Genomic DNA, 20,223 nt, shown 5'->3' on the forward strand with positions numbered 1-20,223 from the left:
AGCGGTTTTACACTGTTGTTTTTTTAAAAAAATTGTGTTTAATGCTGTATCCTGCCTTGGGACTGTAGGGTGAAGGGCAGGCAACAAGTAGATAAACAAATAAATAAAGTAGGAAGAAAATGAATGCAGGCCACACTCATAATTCCCCATTTAGAACCCAGTCCACTTTGTTTGGGACGCAGGTGGCGCTGTGGGTTAAAGCCTCAGCGCCTAGGGCTTGCCGATCGAAAGGTCGGCGGTTCGAATCCCTGCGGCGGGGTGCGCTCCCGCTGCTCGGTCCCAGCGCCTGCCAACCTAGCAGTTCGAAAGCACCTCCGGGTGCAAGTAGATAAATAGGGACCGCTTACCAGCGGGAAGGTAAACGGCGTTTCCGTGTGCGGCTCTGGCTCGCCAGAGCAGCGATGTCACGCTGGCCACGTGACCCGGAAGTGTCTCCGGACAGCGCTGGCCCCTGGCCTCTTAAGTGAGATGGGCGCACAACCCCAGAGTCTGTCAAGACTGGCCCGTACGGGCAGGGGTACCTTTACCTTTACCTTTACCACTTTGTTTGATCTTTGGACATCTGGGTTATATTAGTGAGCAGATATAAAGAAGTTGGCTAGCACATCCCGAATTTGAGAATCTAAAAGTATTAGGCACCTATAAGAAGGCACACCAGAAAATTGAAGAAGTGAATTATGTGCAAGTTCGATTTAAAAAATAAACCTCTTGGGCAGCGAATCGCACTCACAGGAAGTTTGTGGAAAAAAATATTATTAATTTTGCTCACCACACTCAGCGTTTTATTTTCACTTAATGTATTTTCACGTATTTTCTATTGACTAGTGTTGGTGATTATTCACCAGAGAGGATGTTCCAGGGCAATGAGCACCCTGACAAGTTTTGAAGCAACCTCCTCACACAAGTATTTTTACGCACAATGAGCAGCAAGTGTACTAAACACGAATTTCCAGCATAGCGAGTGCACGTGAAGTCATCTTGAGGCCGACTTGCGTGTGGTAAAATTGTGGGTTGAGCAACTGCGTGGGCCGAGTGGTGTGCTGTGCTGTGTTCCAAGAATGCATCAGGGCCATGATATGCTACGGCGAGGCTGCCAGAAATGGCATGACTGATGGCGTCTCCACGAAGGTAAGTTGCGTTTGTGGTTAAGTAATCTGCGACTCTGCTGCTGCTGTACAACGCGGCTGTGATCTGGTTCACACTTCATATGGCAAGGACGTTCAGAGTACGAAACAGCCATAGCTCAGACCCAAACCACATGTGTGTGGTTGTTTTTAATACAAAAAACGTGTCAGGTAGAGGATGGGGGCTGATCATTTTTAGGACTGCAGGGAGGGATGAGGAATTAAAGTCTTTCCTCCCCAGTTGCATTCCATGGAACACCCCACCCGCCTCCAGAAAATGATACTACTTGCATTGGGAGGAAATTCCCCTACAGCATACTTGGGCCTTTTTTAGTTTAACAAAAATACAAGTAAGCAGGTCCTTATAAGGTAAAGGTAAAGGTACCCCTGCCCGTACGGGCCAGTCTTGACAGACTCTGGGGTTGTGCGCCCATCTCACTTAAGAGGCCAGGGGCCAGCGCTGTCCGGAGACACTTCCGGGTCACGTGGCCAGCGTGACATCGCTGCTCTGGCCAGAGCCAGAGCCAGAGCCGCACACGGAAACGCCGTTTACCTTCCCGCTGGTAAGCGGTCCCAATTTATCTACTTGCACCCGGAGGTGCTTTCGAACTGCTAGGTTGGCAGGCGCTGGGACCGAGCAGCGGGAGCGCACCCCGCTGCAGGGATTCGAACCGCCGACCTTTCAATCGGCAAGCCCTAGGCGCTGAGGCTTTAACCCACAGCGCCACCTGCGTCCCAGCAGGTCCTTATAGAGGAGCATAAATGATGGGTGTTGTGGAGAAAGTAGATTTTCTCTCTCTCAAAATACTAGACATCCAGGTCATCTGGATTCAGGATAGGCAACAGTACTCCACACAACACAAAGTTAGACTATGAGGTTAAGATTACCTGAAGATGCAGCAACTAGGGCCGACGAGAGAGCATGCATGGGGGCAGGAAGCTGCTACAAATTACTAGGGCTTGGAAGGGCCCCATTATATTGCATATGTTTTTATGTAGCTCTTAAAATATATATCTTGCGTTCAGTATATGCACAATTCTGAATAATGGCTTGCAAACTGGTGCAGTGAACAGAGCATTTCTGACTCTATACACTTCTGGGCTTTGACAGTATGACGGTACAATCTCATCTTACTCTGAGCAGTCGCATTTACATGTTTTTGGAAGTGAACACTGTGCAAATGCAACCAAGTTGTTGTGTTACACATCCAAGTTAAAAATTTAAAGTGTATGGTTAGTTCAGCAACGATCGTGAGGGTGATTGTATTTTTGACGTGAGCCTTTAGGCTCTTCATATTCTCAACAGGTTCAGATACCATCATATTTATGATTGACATAAACATGAGATGACACACTTGTTTTATATCCTGTGTAAATATTTTTAGTTGGTCTGCGCTTACCGGGTCCCCCCCCCCTCACAGGGCTCCCAAGCCACCCTTGGCTGCCTTGGTAGTAACAATCACTACCCTGGATGGTTTAAAAAGGGGATCAAACAAATTCACGGGGGAATATTGATGACTACTATTTGTGATGGCTATGCCATGTATCGGAAGCAGTGTACACCTGAAGGCCAGTCACTGAAGAGACAGTGGCAGGTGAGCCCTTGTGCCATACTCGTAAGCTTCCCATGTGGTTCACCAAAGGATCAGGCCTTTGGTGTGACCCAGCCGGGCTCCTATTTAGCGTTTATAAGTAGCACATTCACAAGAAAGGTTTTACTCGGGGCTCTGAAAGAGAGGCAAGGATGAGTTCCCATTCTGGGCCCACTGTGACCCTGATAATTATTACCCCACCCTCAGCTGATGCTATTTTTATTTGTCAAAAGGGCTTGCGTGTTAAATGCAAAACCACTTTTATTCTGCCCTTCAGTGACACAGCGCATGCTCTGCATGCAGAATGCCTTCGCGCCCGACCTTTGGATATTTCCAGGTAGGGCTGCGAAGAGCCCTCACCTGAAGACCGAAGGAGACTGTGCCAGCCAGGGGCCAGGGCACAGTGAGCACACAGCCAGTGATCCTGAGACGCCGCTGTGCAAATGTGGCATCTCATGTTTCAGCGTCATAGACTGTGGGGCGGAAATATGGATTTATAAACCTAAGAGGTTCACCAGGAAGCTGCGAGGAGAAGGCCGAGAGAGGCTAGCCATGTATAAAAAAAAGCTTGACCGTTTACATTTAGCTAGCACCATCGGTGGCTCAACTGGGTGTGTTGCCACTGTACTTAATGTGCGAACGGACCGACCTGCACGCTAGCAGCACAGCCCCTGAGCATGCACAGTCTGAAGCCCCTCTCGCCTCCAATGCGCTGTGCTTTCCGCAACCCTCTCAGCCCAGTTACTGGGGAGCAAGCCGCACTGACGGCACTGGGGCTTACTTCCAAGTAAAGCCGCACAGGAATGCGTTGCTGGCCTGCTGCCCGTTGGTAACCCGCGATTGCGGATTTTACTTTTAAACTGCTTTTCAAAGAGCGCTGTCAACTTAAGCGGCGCCTTGTACGACAGAAGCACCCCGACCACATGCACAGGCAGGTGATGCCCCAAATACCCTGCCAAGCACACTCACACTTAGGTGATGGCTGTCACGGGGGGGGGGGCGCAACTTGAATAAAATATTGGGTGGGACGACAGGTAAGCTCTGCCTTCCATAATTGCTCACTTGAGTGCAACCCACCCACCATTGGAATTGCAATGTCAATCAACTTTTTTGGAGGGGCAGGCCCCTCAAATATTGAATTGGGTGCATGGGTGGGTGTAGCCGGGGGGGGGAGCTGCCCCCTAAATCAAGATAACTCGGTTCTGCACCCCCACCCCAATAAATCCTATGGCTGTCCCTTTCCCCCGTCTACTTGCAGGGAGAAAAGCAGCAGCAGAACACCCCCCGCCCCCCGCCCCCCGTTCTTAAAACGAAGCCTCTCGTTAATATCTAACGCCTGGTGAGGAGGATACAGGCAGCTGCTGCGCCCGCCGCCCGGCGAACTCTGCACATGCTTAGAGGCGCTCTTTCCCGAGCGTGAGGCGGTGGCGTCGAGCTCGGGCTGGCGAAGGGAGCGCGGCCTGGTGTCGCTGCTGCCCGTGGCCGGAGGAGGAGGAGGAGGAGGACGAGGCGCCGGCGGTTCCCCTCAGGCGGCTCCTGCCTGCCATCCTGCCCAAGATGGCGGCGCGCGGCTGAGGCGGTTTCGGCCCCTCGCCTCGGCGGCGGCGGCGGCAGCGGCGGCGGCCTCCCCTTCTGGTCGCTGCCTCCCTCCCTCTCTCCGTCCTCCCCTGCCAGCCCCTCGGCCGCGTCCCGCCCCGTCTCCTCCTCCTCCTCCTCCGCGCCCCCTCGCCATTCCGCCCGCCCTCGGGAGCCGAGCAGGCGCCGCAGGCTGAGCGAGCGCGGAGACAGGGGGCCCCGGGCGCCCAGGAGCCCCGCCAAGGGAGCCGGGGCCCCAGAAGGAGGAGGAGGAGGAGGCCGCCGCCGAGGAGACCCGCCAGCGCCCGCCGCCCGAGCAGGAGGCCGGGAGGGCCGCCCCCGCCGCGCTCCTCGCCCGCTCCTCCTCGCCGCCAAGGAAGGCGACGACCCCCGGTGCTTCCCCGCCGAGGAGGGAGGCCTCGGCCCGGCCGGAGGCAGCAGGTGAGCCCGCCGGGGGGGCGCTGAGCCCGCGGCCGAGGCTTGCTTCTGGGGTGGGGGAGTTTGCAAAAAATGATTATTTTTGTGGGGGGCGATGAAGCTCGCGGGGGGGGGGGAGGTTTAAGGAAGGGGGCGGGGCGCATTTTGGGGGGGGTCCTCCAAGGGAAGATTTAGGTGGGTGCGAAGGAGGGGGCGGGGCCCGGGGTGTGTGTGCTTTTTTGGGTGGGTGGGCGCTGCACCAGGAGCAGTGGCAGAAGGAGCAGAGCTGCTTTTTTGGGTGGTGGTGGGGGGAATGCATGATTTTGAGGTCTGGGTGTGACAGGGAAGGGGGCAGGGGCGTGTTGGTGCAAAAGCCTGGAGATTGGGGGGGGGGGTGGTCGTGGCGGGGTGGGTGGGTGGGTCTGCCAGGGGAGTATGGTGGGTGCTGGAGAGCAGGGGTCCCCCCCCCCGGGGGGGGGAGGTCTCCGTGCCAAGAGGAGGTTGTGGCAGATAGAAGGGAGTTTGCTTCTTTTGGGGTGGGGAAGGAGGGGGGCGTGTGGGGGCAAGGGGACACACGGGGTACCCCCCCCCCCGCAGGAAGAAGACCTTTCCCCCAAATGGGTGCGGACAGGTCAAAGGGGTTGCACTCCCCTCCCAGCCCAGATTAGGGAGCTGTGCAATGAAAAAATGGGTAACTAGGACCCCAGGGAGCTGGAAAGCTATAGGCCGGCGAGGGGATCTCCCAGAAGGATCTGTCAGATGCCAGAGAAAGTGGCAAAGTACCCCAAAACTGGGGAGTAATGGAAGATCCCAGCAGAGATGGATTTAGGGTGGGGGTGGGCAGTTCCCTCACACAGGGTGCAGAGCAGAGGAGGTGCAAAGTAGTAGCAGTAGAAATCGTCATCATCATCAACATCATCCCTGTATTTATACTGGTACGTACTCAGTTACTGTGAAAATAAGAAATATTGGGGGGTGGGATTTGCCCAGTTTTGCCTTCACTCAGGCAGGGTGCCATATTACCAAAGTCCACCCCATAGGCAATCTGTAGAGAAGTGGAGAGAAGGTGTGTTTGTGTGGGAGTGATCTTTAGTTATGGGGCATAGTTAAGGGGGGAATGGAGTGGGAAGGGGGTGTCTGGGGTTTGGTGGAATGTATGGGAAGGGGTTTCCAATGAGAAAGGGAGCAGCAGCAGCAGCAGGCTCTGCGGGGATGTGGTGTACCATCCAGTTTCCCTTTACATCTTTGGTTAAACCAGAGTAGAAAGCAGTTCCTGGAATTGGCATTATCTCCTCTCCACAACAAATCAGAAGTGGTGGTGGTGGTGAAGCAACAGTAATAACTTTGGCTCTGAATGGGAGGGCTTGTCCCCCATCCTCAAATTCTGGGGAGAGTCAGTTGAGCAGGGGACCAGGAGGACACTAGAGCCTTAAAATCGGAGGCTTGTGGAAGGAGAGTGTCAGCAAGTATTTGTGTGTACAGAGGCAGAGAGAGAGCCTGGGTTGGGAGGAAGTGTGTATATGGTGGTTCAGAGTCATTTAACTAAAAATCTGTAGGTGGGGAATGCTCCTGCTTGTTTCTGGGTTATGTCAAGTGCCGCACACACCCCCTCCCTCACCCTCCCCTTTAAAATTTCAGATGAAAAGTGCAATTTTCAGGAGTAGGGAAAACTTGCCTACTCTTCTCCCACACCTAAACTTTTGACATGCCCGCACGTTCATGTTCTCCTGCAAAACTGCACACAACCACCAGCAAGTTTTAATAGCAAAGTAGTGAAGCTGCTTTCTTCTTGTCCAGATTGGTCATTAAGAGTCTGGGCTGCTTTGACTGCGTAAACATGGTTGGGGCAGGGTGTCGTGCGACGGGACCATATTGGGGCAAAGATGCGCCGTTGATGATGCTGGTGACAATCCCACAGCAACAGGGGGGCTGTAAGCAGAAGTCTTCATTGCACAGAGAGTAGGCTGGGAGCGTAGGTGTGCTACATTGCTGCTTTTAAGTGTGGCCTCTTTGCTTTTGCATGTTGCATCTCATCATCAGTTGGATTATCAAAAGCAGAGGCAGCAAACTCTTTTATGCACATTAATTGTTTACACACTCCTCTTTCAGAGAGCCTGGGGAGAATAAGTAATGTGCAGTTTTTCTGGTTGAAGGAAATCAAGATGGTAATGAGGTATCGGATGGTTTGGAGGGTAATTTGAGCTCAAGAAATGGATTTTTTATTTTTTTTTAAGGGCAAGGGATGAAATACGGTAGTCTTTGAATAAGGACTGAGGGTGACGCGGATCTGACTTGGTGCTGTGTTAGAGTTTATGTTTAGAGACTGCCCCATTTGTGTTGCCTTCTGAATGGTTTGGTTTCATATAAAAGGCTTTTCCAGGCTCTTGCCAGTTCTGTTCTAGTGTGTTATCAAATCAGCTTAGTGAATGTGTTTATAGATAATATGGTTTAATGCGTTACACCTGCAGCATAATGTTGCTGACTGGCATTACAATTATATGCATGAATCTCATGTTTGAGTGCATGTAAACGGCTTTCCTACCCTCATCTTCAGGCAACTTGAAGTTTCTGAAGCTCACATCCTGGAAGTGACCCTCTTCTTGAATTAATCTCATGGGTAGGAAAGAGGGAATGACTTGTTTTTTTTTTTTGCTGAATGTGACATTCAGGATGGAAATAAATAGTGACTGAAAGGAAACTTTTTTCCAGTGTGGGTTGAGAGCACTGCACCTTTACGTATTGCAGCACATGTTGACGTTTCAGTAACTGAGAACTGGGTCATCTCCTACCTTTCATTGTGTATTCTAATCATTCAACTGGTTTACATTACAAAAACTGGAAAGTATTCTTTGAAGTAAACCACACTATGTTTTAAAAATAAGCAAAGGTTTTGTAGTTCAGAAATGGGAAGAGGCTTCCAGGTATTTTCAGACCTTTTTGGGGCCATCCTCAGTCTTTTAGGTGCTGTCTCCGTGGAAGAAGGGCAGGATGCAAATGTGTGTGTGTGTGAGAGAGAACTAAATGTTCACCTGCAATATCTGGAGTGGCATCAATTTAGACTTCTTTAAATCCAATGTCTGTTCATTCATTTGACTTCATTTATATAATCTGTCTCTTAACTTGGAGTCGCTCCCCCGCCCAAGTGACTGACAATATAAATTCAATTAAAAGTGAACACCACATAGAAACAATGAGTTCATTAAAATCTATCCTAAAACTGAAGAAAGAAAAATACAAGAGGTCAATGGGGCAGAACTGGCTTCATTCCAAGTAATTTGCTTCAAATGGATTGAGGGGGTGTGTGAGTTTAAAAGAAATGAAAAGTGAGAGTTTTCTGTTGGTTGCATGTGTAAATCTTCTGCATACAGTATGAAGAAATATTAGTCCGCAGAATGAAGTTAGCAAGAGCTCTAGTTGTGGTTTTAACAAAATACAGTGACATCCTTAAATAAACTATGGATCTTGTTCCCCCAGGAGGCAGTGATGGCCACCATCTTGGATGGCTTTAAGAGAGGATTAGACCATGGGTAGGTGGCGCTGTGGGTAAAACCTCAGCGCCTAGGACTTGCCGATCGCATGGTCGGCGGTTCAAATCCCCGTGGCGGGGTGCGCTCCTGTTGTTCGGTCCCAGCGCCTGCCAACCTAGCAGTTCGAAAGCACCCATGGGTGCAAGTAGATAAATTGGGACCGCTTACTAGCGGGAAGGTAAACGGCGTTTCCGTGTGCTGCGCTGGCTCACCAGAGCAGCTTCGTCACACTGGCCACGTGACACGGAAGTGTCTGCGGACAGCGCTGGCTCCCGGCCTATAGAGTGAGATGAGCGCACAACCCTAGAGTCTGTCAAGACTGGCCCGTACGGGCAGGGGTACCTTTACCTTTTTACTTAGGCAAACTATCTGGCCCAGTCGCCTTCTCAGTCCGGCCTGTGGACGGTCCGGGAATCAGCGTGTTTCTACATTAGTAGAATGTGTCCGCGTGTTTCTACATTAGTAGAATGTGTCCGCGTGTTTCTACATGAGTAGAATGTGTCCTTTTATTTAAAATGCATCTCTGGGTTATTTGTGGGGCATAGGAATTCGTTCATCCCCCCCCCCTCCAAATATAGTCCAGCCCCCCACAGGGTCTGAGGGACAGTGGACCAGCTCCCTGCTGAAAAAGTTTGCTGACCCCCGGATTAGACAGATTCATGGAGGAGAAGACAATCAGTGGCTGCTGTCCACAGTGGCTAAGCTCTCCTATCATGGTTAGTCGCAGTAGGCTTCATGAGAGATGGGTGTTCTCGTGCTCGTGTCTTGCTTGCTGGTTGACTAAGATGAAAACGGGATGCTGGACTAGATGGGCCATTGGCCTCCGTGACGTCCTTATGACATTTTCATCTTGTGGTGATCTGTGGTAGATCTGTAAGTTTTAACAATAGCGGCAACAAAATGACCCCCACCCCTCTGGATTATGCTGCTAAAACATAGACAATGTGGGTTAAACAGAAGTGGATTTTAATGGGGAAGAACTGTTACGGTCCTCCACTTCCAGGGTGGATAAAAATCAGTGATTTTTTTAATAAAAAAAAAATCAAAAATCAGATTTTCTTTATTTAAATCGGATTTTTTTTTATTTAAATCAAATTTTTAAAATAAAACTCTTTAGGAGGAAGAATCTTTCTAAAGATAGATTTCTATTTAAGTTACATTATAGTCCAAAGGCTGTTCATCAGAAAATAAGGATTTGTTTTAAGTTTTTCATGTGTGCTAAAACTCAGTCTAAGTTTTTTTTTTTTTTAAGTTTAACCACAACAGTTAACAAACATGGATACATGCGCTATAATGTTATTGTTTTAGTTAAATAAATTGTTTAAATTGTTATTAAGGAAATGATTATTTTTCTCCTTCCAATAAAGTACATCAGAAAAGTTATGCAAATATAAACAGTTAACTTATTAAACCTCATAATAATTTCATAATTATCTGTCTATGTATTTCTAATAGTATAACCAAATCTGTAATTTTTTATTTAACTGTAAAAACTACTCTGAAAATTTATTATTTCAAAAATGAAACCATCTGTTGTAAATATTAAGATTATACCAGCAGGAATGAGTCTTTCTGTAAAAAGAGAGAGATTTAAATCAAGTCTTACTGACTAGTGATTTAAATCGCGATTTAAATTGTGATCTATTTAATTTAATTTAATTTAATTGATTTGATTTAATTTAATTCAGATCCACCCTGTCTAGTTCTAGTACTCAAAGTAAATTCTAGTACTCAAAGCAAATTCCTGCATATGCTCTCAACTGGATTGCCCGGGTTCATTTGTTCCAGTGGCGGGTGCTTGGTTTTTATTGGGAGGTGTGTGTAGGCACATGTACAAACTTTAATACTTTGCAGTTGTAATACTGCAAGAGTGCTCAAGAACTGTGAATAGATAGGTTTGCCTACTTATAGAGGGATTCCCCCCCCCCCCCGGCCGCAAGGAGGAAAACGACCTAAAATAGAAAAACTTGAGTATAAAACCATATTTCAGTGGTGATGAAATATTTTGTTTTCCGCCGGTGTGGGGAGTAGATCAAGCTAATGTTCATTTCAAATATATGGACAAAGGATTCTGTTTTTTGCAGGAATGTTCTTTAAGTCTGTGGCTATTAGCTGTGGATTAAAGAAAAACAGATTGACGAGATATGTGGCAATGCATTGCCAAATATTGCAGCATTGCCCTTGTTGCATTCTTTCCAAGAACTTGGCTTGATATTTGGGGATCAAGTTATCAAATGGAGATATTTGATGCATCAGCTGAGCTTTTTTTTTTAATGCATAATTTCCTCTCGCGGCAAGCATGAATATTTTATTTCATTTATTAAATTTTTTTAGTCCCTATATCTTACCCAAGGCAACCCAGAGTGACTTCCATCCAACCAACCAACCAACCAACCAACCAACCAAAGAAAATACCCACGATACATTAAAACCAGGTTGGGGGGGGGGAATGCATTATTCATAAGTGTGACTAATTTACAGTTTGTTATGGAAAGTAAGTTGTGACTTATTGGAATGACTGTCTTGTATTTTAACACTGTTTCGGAATTATATATTTTACCCCAACTCCTGAGCATCATGCATTTGAAAATATAATATTAGTTTATTATTATTATTATTATTATTATTATTAAGCTTACATTACTCAAGCTGATTGGTGATTGCTGCTAGTTCAGGAAGTTTGAAAGGGAAGCAGTCAGAATTTATTACTATTACTGTATTGCTTATTACATTTATGAATCTCTTCTCATGAAGCATTTTGAATTGATTTTGCATTACAATAAAAAGATATCTAAAACATTTGCATGTATTTAAAAAATAGTTAAAATAATTGTATATATAAAACAGTTTCAAGTCCAGTAAAGATAGCAACTGGCAATAGAAATCTTGACTTAGAGGGCTCTTGAAAGAGGAAAGCCTTCAACAGGCACCATAAAATGTGCGTGGTGGTTTTACTCAGAGTAGACCCATTGAAATTAATGGGCCTGACTTATTAATGTTTGTTTACTGAGTAAAATTTAGTTAAATCCCACCTGTGGTCTGTATACTGTATAGTCATTGCCCGTCTGAACTCCTCGGAGGGAGTTCCAGTGATAAGGCCCCCCCACACTATAGTCCAAAGTCCTAAATTGCAATTATGAATCAATAATGCAAGATATAATATTATGGGGAAGCTATTCAGCAATGGGGGGAGTTGTCCTTATTTTTGCAATAGTAAAGTTTTATGTTTTTGTTTTGCCTGATATACTCGCTAGAAATCGTGATCCTTCACCGTTTGAAAATGTTGTTTTAAAAAGTTTTAGGTAAAGTTCTGTGTTGTGCTTCAAAGAGAAAAAGAAGCAAAGCAGCTTGATTGTTAAAACAAACTATATGAGAAAAGACTATGGGACTAAAAAAAACTATGGGAAAGAGCAAATATAGTTTTGATTGGCATATGTGGGGGACAATATTTTTACATAGTGTAGTCCAGGCATAGGCAAACTCAGCCCTCCAGATGTTTTTGAGACTACAATTCCCATCATCCCTGACCACTGGTCCTGTTAGCTAGGGATGATGGGAGTTGTAGTCCCAAAACATCTGGAGGGCCTGGTGTAGGTGCTTGGCCTCAATGGGAGGCTACTTTCATTTACATTAAATTAAAAAGAGACCTTTTGTTTGAGACACAGGCTTAAAATATTTAATTGCATCTGGTGCTATGCTAATATGGTTCTGCTGGTGCAACAGGACTTCCATTTCTCTCCCCCCCCCAATCCACCTGCCCCCTTCAACCTTATAGAGCTGTTTTTGAAGGTGTATTGGAAGTCAAAATGAGTATTCTCCCAAGGTTGCTGTTCTTATTTCAGAACATCCCGGTGATCAGGGGTACGACATCATTTAAAGACTGGCAGAGAACCCTGTCCAGATTTATTTGGCAGGGCAAGAGAGCAAGAATTAAATTTAAACTACTCACAGATCGCAGCGACAGGGGAGGATTTGCCGTTCCTAACTTGAAACTATATTATGAGGCTGCGTGTCTGTGTTGGATTAAGGACTGGATTATCTTGAAGAACGTAGATTTGCTGGACTTGGAGGGGTTTGACGCCAGATTTGGCTGGCATGCGTACCTATGGCAGGATAAGGAGAGGGCCCACAAAGGATTCTATAATCATATAATCAGAGGTGCGCTACTTGAGGTATGGAATAGAAATAAGAAACTTTTAGAAAAGGACATCCCCTGGTGGCTATCACCGGTTGATATTTTGACAATAAAAAAACCTAACATGGAAGGCCAAAGATGGACTTATGAGGATCTACTGGTAAAATCAGATAAAGGGTGGAAGCTCAGACCATATGAAGAACTTAAGGATAAATTAACAACCTGGCTACAATTCTACCAAATCAATTCCCTATGGAGTGAGCATAAAAAAATAGGGATGAGTGAGAAAAAGTCCAGATTCCAGGTGGAAATAATAGAAGGAAACTCCAAACTCCTATCTAAAATGTATAACCAACTATTAGACTGGGACGCGAAGGACAAGGAGGTAAAGGAGGTAATGATTAAATGGGCCATAGATCTTGGTTATAACTTAGATTATGACAGATGGGCGAAACTCTGGAACAAGGACATGAAATTTACGGCATGTGTTGATCTTCGAGAAAACCTACAAAAAATGATGTACAGGTGGTATCTTACCCCTGTGAAACTAGGAAAAATGTACAAGACGGGGGATAAAACTTGCTGGAAATGCAAGGTGAAGGAAGGAGACTTCCATCATATGTGGTGGACCTGTGAAAAAACAAAAAGGTTCTGGGGACTCATCTATGATGAACTAAAAAAAATTCTGAGATACACCTTCCCTAAAAAACCGGAAGCCTTCCTTTTAGGGATGGTGGGGAAGGAGATTAGACAAGAGGATCAAACCATGTTTCAATACGCAACGGTAGCTGCCAGGATACTGCTAGCGCAAAACTGGAAAACCCCTAATATTCCAACTATCAGAGACTGGCAATCTAAGTTATTCGAGTATATAGAGCTAGCAAGGATGACACAGAAGATCAGGCATCAGAAAAATGTAAAATTTATTAGTGACTGGAGTAAATTCCTTACATACATGGAAACAAATCTAGGTAACATTAAAATCACAGTAGGTGATACATAAAGTTTGAGAGGTGTAAACAAAGGTGACAAAAATACCCCGCAGGAAAATAATGTGGGAGTACAACTCAAGCCGTTTTGAAGGGAAGTCAATCACTGTTTTGGGATGGGTGGGTGTATTTTTTGTTTCTTCATTTCGTTTCTTTTTCTTTTTCTTTTTCTTTTTTCCTTTTTGTATGGTTGTATGTATCGGTGGTTTTGTATTTTCGCCATATGGTATCTTTGTTTGTTATTTCTTGTTTTCTTTTTTGTATCTCTTTTTTTGTTTGTTTGTTTGTTTCTGTTCTTATGAAAAAGAGTTCAATAAAAAATATTTTTTTTAAAAAAAAAGGAAGAGAGGAAGAGGAAGCTCCACCCACATGGAAGTCTGTTGCACCATCAGAGCTGTAATATTTTATAGGGCCTATTGTGGATATCCGAAAAGACTTGAGAGTATTTCATAGATAATGAAACTGGAAGTGTCTGTTGCCTGTTGCCTAACTTGCTTGTGTAAGGTAGTCTGTGTTGAGCCTTATAGGTAAATACTTCCCCACCCCAGGAACTGGAATAATTATCCTCTGTACTATAACCAGATCTGGATTTACATTAGGGCTGGCAACTCTGAAGAGTTTGGTAGGTTGAGGATTGGGTTTTTTTTTGCACAAACTGCTGTATTTGGAATGGGCTGTTTCCATAAAACTAGCAAGAATGCATCCAGCCACAACCAGTGGGGTCTCATTTGGGCTGGGGGGATGCATCAAACATTTATACGTCTTCCATGTGGAGAGCACTTCTGTGTAGGGAAAAGAATATACAGATCTTTCCATGTAACGATGCATGGTATAAACATGTTAGCTTGGTTTCCATTTCATCAACAAGAAGGAACTGAGCTTTATTTAGTACAACTTCAGGCAAGTCGCCGAATAAATAGAGCTGCAATATAACTTATTGTAAATTATATTACAGCAAATATATGAAAGTTTAATTTGCAATAGTAAACATTTCAGAATAGTTGTAGATTATGCTTAGCAAATATCCTCTCACTGTTATTTTTCCTCATGCTGTCTGCTTTGGCCCTAGTTTTATGCAGCAACGTAGCTTAGCAGTAGATCTGGTTCGATCCTAAGCATCTCCTGGTAGTGTTGGAAAAGGCTGCTATCTGAAACCCCGGAGAACCTTGGTGTCAGTGTGTGTAGTGCATTGCTCAGTGGTCTGACTCTGTGTATGGAAGTGCCCTGTGTTCCTGACTTTGATGGGGATTATACTATCCCTCACAAATATTATTACTGGTTTATTTCTAAACTGCCCTTCCTCTGAGAGCACAAGAAGAGCCTGTTGGATCAGGCCAGTGGGCCATCTAGTCCATTATCCTGTTCTCACAACGGCCAGCCAGATTCCTGTAGGAAACCGGTTAGCATGATCTGAGTGCAACAGTGCCATGTAATATTTACGGTACTACCTTACTGGCTCTGCAACAGTGCACTGAAGGACTAGCAGAACTCTGAAGCAATCAAAAACCAAGGTTGAAATCCTGCACCCAGTAAAGTCAAAGGGTCTTCAAATATCTTGCTCAGGTGTATTGGCCAGAAGGGAAATTTCATTGTCCCAAACTGCCTTGTTTCAGCTAATCTAGCATAAAGCATCAATAACTTGCTGGAATAAAAGAGAAGAAACTGAAAACGGACAGTCTATGTTTGGCTAGGTATACATAGTTGTACACACAGCTGCAACATTGCTTTCCTGAGGGTTGGGAGCTTAGTTCCACTTTCAGAATAAATGGTGTCCAAAGCTAACTGTTCAGCAAACTGTCCAAACAGTTTGTGCAACTTTTCTTTTGCTGTGCACTGAATATTGTTGCTGTGAGAATGGAATGATGAAATCTCAGGTTTGGTTCCTATTTAAAAGAGAAAGCAAGTTGAGTACATGTGAGTAGCATGACTCTGAAGAAACATAAAGGGAACTGGGTCAGAGTTGCATACTTTATTTCAGAGTGGCTTTAGACTGGTTGTCTGTGTGTGTACAGAGAGGGGCCTTTCTCAGTTTGCTGTTTTGAAGTAGGACAATTATTTTTACAAGTGGGACCTGCATTAAGAGATTCAAATCCAGTTTCCTCACTCCACCCCCTGCCCCAAAACAGTCAGCCTGCAAGCCATGGCTTCTGAGCATATTCAGCCCTCTGTGGGGCTGTTTGGGGGTTTAATTTTGCCCATTTAGATTTATGGCCTGCCTTTCTTTATTATGGAACTCAGCCCCTCACATGATCACAATGAAAAATATTGTGATCTGAACCAAGTCCTAAAATCATGTACATATAAATCTTTCAAATTTTGTGCAAAATCCCCAAATGCCACTCCCTCCCACCATTTGTAGTTTTTTTGTGAATTTAGAATAAATTAAAAGAATAAATTATGCAAATTCCAAGCAACTTCCTTGAGTCATCTAGTCCCATCTTCTTCCGTATTCTGCCATACTTCCAACATCCTTGGCAGATGTGTTTTCATCCTTTTAGGAAGAATTCGTAACTTTCCCTGTGCAATTGTGAGCTCTGTTCCTTGACTGGTAAAGCAAATGTGTATTCCATGAGTAGGCAAACTAAGGCCCGGCCCAATCACCTTCTAAATCCAGCCCACAGACGGTCCGGGAATCAGCATGTTTTTACATGAGTAGAATGTGTCCTGTTATCTAAAATGCATCTCTGGGTTATTTGTGGGGCCTGCCTGGTGTTTTTGCATGAGTAGAATGTGTGCTTTTATTTAAAATGCATCTCTGGGTTATTTGTGGGGCATAGGAATTCGTTCCTTTTTTTCTTCAAGATATAGTCCGTCCGCCCCCTGCGAGGTCTGAAGGACAGGGGACTGGCCCCCTGCTGAAAAAGTTTGCTGACCCCTGGGTCACTGTATTCTGTATGTACTTTCAGATGGAAATGTATGAGGAAAGGACTCTGGGAGTCCTTTTGTGAGTTTCAGGGCTTAGCCAGGCACTGTATTCCAGTGGTTTTCAAGCCTTTTACTTTGACGTAACTCATGGGAGTCTTGCATGTTGCAGAGGAATTGGAATGTGTTCTAGGGTGTATGCTGCTCCCTCAGGATGCTTGACTAGGATTTCTGGGCCGCTTCTCATCCTCTGAACTGAGAGCATAACTTATAGAACAGCCAGTACTCTCCTGCAGCTCCTCATAGTGAAATTCCTTAGAAGAACCACTGCCAGAAGCATTGCCTGGACAGTTCATTCCCTGGACTACCCCGTCACAGATTCTTAATGTTTCATTTTACTTACAATTAACTTAAAACACTTTAGTTTGCCATGTGCGAATTTTTATGCCATATGCATTCTGCTGATGTCATTATATAAACCTGATGTTGTCATGTTGGTTTTAGCCAAGGATCTTGTAAGAACCTCCCAAGTCCAGGGACCTCCTGGCAGCTGGGTTGGGGTTTTGCTCTCTTATAAGAGATGTGGCTCCTTGGGGTTAGGGCTCCTTAGGTGATTAGCACAGGTTGGTGGCAGCATCTTTTCCAGGCAGACCTAGGTAAATTTAAACTACCCCATCCCCATTTTAATTGCTGAGCAGCATAATAACAGTACATTAAATAAATAAGAGTTGGTCAACAGGTTTTTAAATTTTATTTTGATGGCTTATTCATATTACACACACACACCTCTTTCTGTATATAAAAAAGGGCCAAATACTGGGCTGCTAAGCACTGAAAGAAAATAAGGGGAAGGGGAAGCAGGTCCTCAAAACAAAGAAAAATAAGCATATGGTTGGATATTATTCAGAAATGTATTGTTCCAAAATATTACAAATAAAGTCTATCTTTCAACAAACCTATTTGTCCGTTCTTTAATTGGTCTTCCAAAAATTAAGAGGGCATCCATTTTTTTTCCTGGGCTGCTGGGCACATTTTGGCAATCACAGTTACGGTAGGTTTACAGTTAATTTTTAGGTGAGTGTCATTGGTTAAACCTTTAAGGGAGCTTAGTAGTATAATTTTAGGATTATGTGGTAATAGATATCCAGCTATTTAATGGTTGTACCAAACCATAGTGTTTTAGGAAGTCTCCAAAAATCTTCAAAATTCTTCTCTATTCACCTTGTCACACCAACAGTTATACCCTGTGCTACTGCTGACATTGAGTTACAAAGAAATTTTCATCCAGATCAGCAAGTAATAAGTTAGGTGGTTTGTTCTTCCGTATCCGGTGCTGTTTATTTATATGGATTTCTTTTGCCCTCTTTCTTACAAACATACTGGCTGAATTCCTAAGCTACAGTAAGAAGGCATATAACTTGCCTATCAAGCCTTTTTACTTTAGCCTGCTCACCTTGGTTTCTCTCCCTGGTCCCCACAGAGCCTAGGGCTTGCCGATCAGAAGGTTGGCAGTTCGAATCCCTGCAACGGGGTGAGCTCCCGTTGCTCAGTCCCAGCTTCTGCCCACCTAGCAGTTCAAAAGCATGTCAAAGTGCAAGTAGATAAATAGGTACCACTCCGGCAGGAAGGTAAATGGTGTTTCTGTGCGCTGTTCTGGTTCGCCAGAAGTGGCTTAGTCATGCTGGCCACATGACCCAGAAAAACTGTCTGCGGACAAACATCGGCTCCCTCAGCCAGTAAAGCGAGATGAGCGCCGCAACCCCAGAGTCGTCTGCGACTGGACATAATAATAATAATAATAATAATAATAATAATAATAATAATAATAATTTATTATTTGTACCCCGCGCATCTGGCTGGGTTTCCCCAGCCACTCTGGGCGGCTTCCATAAAAACCAAAAATACACTAAAATATCACAGATTAAAAACTTCCCTGAACAGGGCTGCCTTAAGATGTCTTCTGGTCAGGGGTACCTTTACCTTTTTATAGTATACACTAGCTAGCTAATGGAGATCAGAAGACCCTTGGGTGGCATCCCATAGATTCCTAGGGACACAATTAGCTGGCTATCAGCTACTGTATGTGTAGGTAGTGACATGTTTATGCAAACATGAAGCAGGTGCTGGTTTGTTTTTCTGTTATGGGTCACTCTTATACCAGTTTACTCACTTTTGCATACTTGGGCACTGTACCCTTCAACACCCCCTATATAACTGTTCTCAGTGTCACCCTGTGCAGAGCTCCCTGGTCTTAAGGCCTTTCTTAGCCTTTTCTTTCTGTTTCTTCCTTGAGGCGCACACTCTGCTTCCCTACTTTGCCTATCCCTGTGTTCCTTCACAGATTGCTTCCATGGAACTAACCTCTTGTCTATCCAGAGTGTTTATTCCCTTGGCGATGCACATCTGTATGGCAGTTTTCCTGCGAATGGCCGTGTGTATCGCTGCCGCCTCCTCCTCCTCCTCCAGCCTATTCCCCTCTTAAAGGGTTCTGATCTGGGAGAGAGGCTTTGGGTTTGACCAAACCGTGAGACTGTCTCTGCACAGTTATCGTCCTGCTTTCATTGATTCTACCCCTAAATATACCCAGTGGTTTCTCATGCTGTTAGAAAGCTTAGGAAAAAACCTCTTTGAGTTTTCTATAGAGATGACTGATATACATGGGTGAACAAATCATTGTTAAAAGTGCGGATTGGAAAATAATTGCATTAAACAAGAAAATCCCCCCCCCCTCTTTTTTCATCCCACCTTCTGCTGGCATAGAGTAGTCCTTTGCTATTTGTCAGTCACTGGCAGCCCCTGTGTTAGGAGAGGGCAGCCTCTGGATGCTGTCCAGGAATGCAGGATGAGAGCCAGCACCCTGCTTTGGGGTCTCTTGGAACTCGTGCAGCTGTTGTCCCTCCTTCTGATCATGGGACTATGGCGGGGTGGGCTGGGGAGAAGGGGGAGGCTTTTGTAGGAGTCGGCCAGAAATGCGTTCAGTTGGATTGGAGGAAAGCAGAGGCATGCAGCTGGATGACGGTGACATGAAATCCGCAGCTGTTTTCTCTTGCTTTTACTCTGCACTGATTTTGCTGCTGACTGCATGTTTTCTCTCCCTTCCTTCCACCTCCCTCCACCCCTTGGCTCATTCTTTCGGCTCTGTGCTTTCTCACAGAAGCATGTTTCTGGGTTGTTAGAGCTTACTGTAACTCTGGCTTGTCCTCTTACAGTGTTTGATGGTGGCTGTTTGGATTGTACCTAGCAGGATGGGGCCTAGGTACTTGAGTGCAACTCCTGGGTTCCTTTCAGATGACCTGTTTAGTGAGCATCCATCCTGATTTGCTTTTACGGGGTTTGTGTTTAGGTTATAAGATGGCATGCCAACCAACTGTTACTCCAGTGCATTTGTCTGTCATTTTTTAAAATACAAAACATTGGTTTTGGGTGCGTGAGAGGAAGAGTGTTGCTCAAGAAGTGCCAATCCATTTTAATTGCACATCCTGGATTTGCTATCTGACTGGATCCCACCCACAAAATAGCACCAGTCTGGAAGTTGCCCTGGAACACCTGCAAGGGGGAATGCATTTCTATGAATAAATCTAAACATATGAAACTGCCTGGTACTGAACCCGATCTTTCTTCTTGTGTCTTCTGACTGGCAGTGGCCCTTCAGGATCTTGGCCAGGGTTCTTTCCCAGCTTGGCTACCTGGAATCCTCTGAATCTCAGACTTACTACATGTGAAGCATGTGTTCTGCTACTGAGCAATGGCTTCTCCTTTTTTTTTTCAAGATGCCACTGCTTTGCTAACACATGAGAGAGGGAGTAAATTGAGATTGCCCCCAACAAGGTGATGGAAGAATAGCAATACAGAAAGGCAAGCTGTGAGTACGTAGAATGGGAAGGAGGCAGGCTGGAGGACTTGAAATGCTGCAGTAACTATTCCGTCTTTGTGGCCTTTCCTGCCCAATACTTTATTTTCTTTCATGAAGATCTGAAATTTATTCCAAAATGGATTAGGCAG

At 45.2% G+C, this 20,223-nt stretch overlaps 2 protein-coding genes across 4 annotated transcripts in view; one reads left to right on the forward strand and one right to left on the reverse strand.

Moving 5' to 3' along the window:
- Positions 1 to 1,878: 1,878 nt before the first annotated feature.
- On the reverse strand, positions 1,879 to 5,612 carry LOC307213403 (uncharacterized protein; the record flags this gene model as incomplete). Its single annotated transcript, XM_079971273.1, has 3 exons — positions 1,879 to 2,851; positions 4,069 to 4,777; positions 5,562 to 5,612. Coding segments are annotated over 3 exons (762 nt in total). The 3' UTR covers positions 1,879 to 2,849.
- NCOA1 (nuclear receptor coactivator 1) overlaps positions 4,615 to 20,223 on the forward strand; it is a 300,977-nt gene continuing 285,368 nt past the window's right edge. For 2 of the 3 annotated variants that reach the window (XM_079968417.1, XM_079968416.1), the window contains exon 1: positions 4,615 to 4,732. The gene's annotated coding sequence lies outside the window, so the exon portion shown is untranslated. The remainder of the gene's footprint in view (positions 4,733 to 20,223) is intronic. The other variant, XM_079968413.1, reaches the window with a different exon arrangement.

Source organism: Podarcis cretensis (assembly GCF_951804945.1).
Source record: "Podarcis cretensis genome assembly, chromosome: 3".
In the NCBI taxonomy this organism is placed as follows: domain Eukaryota; kingdom Metazoa; phylum Chordata; class Lepidosauria; order Squamata; family Lacertidae; genus Podarcis; species Podarcis cretensis.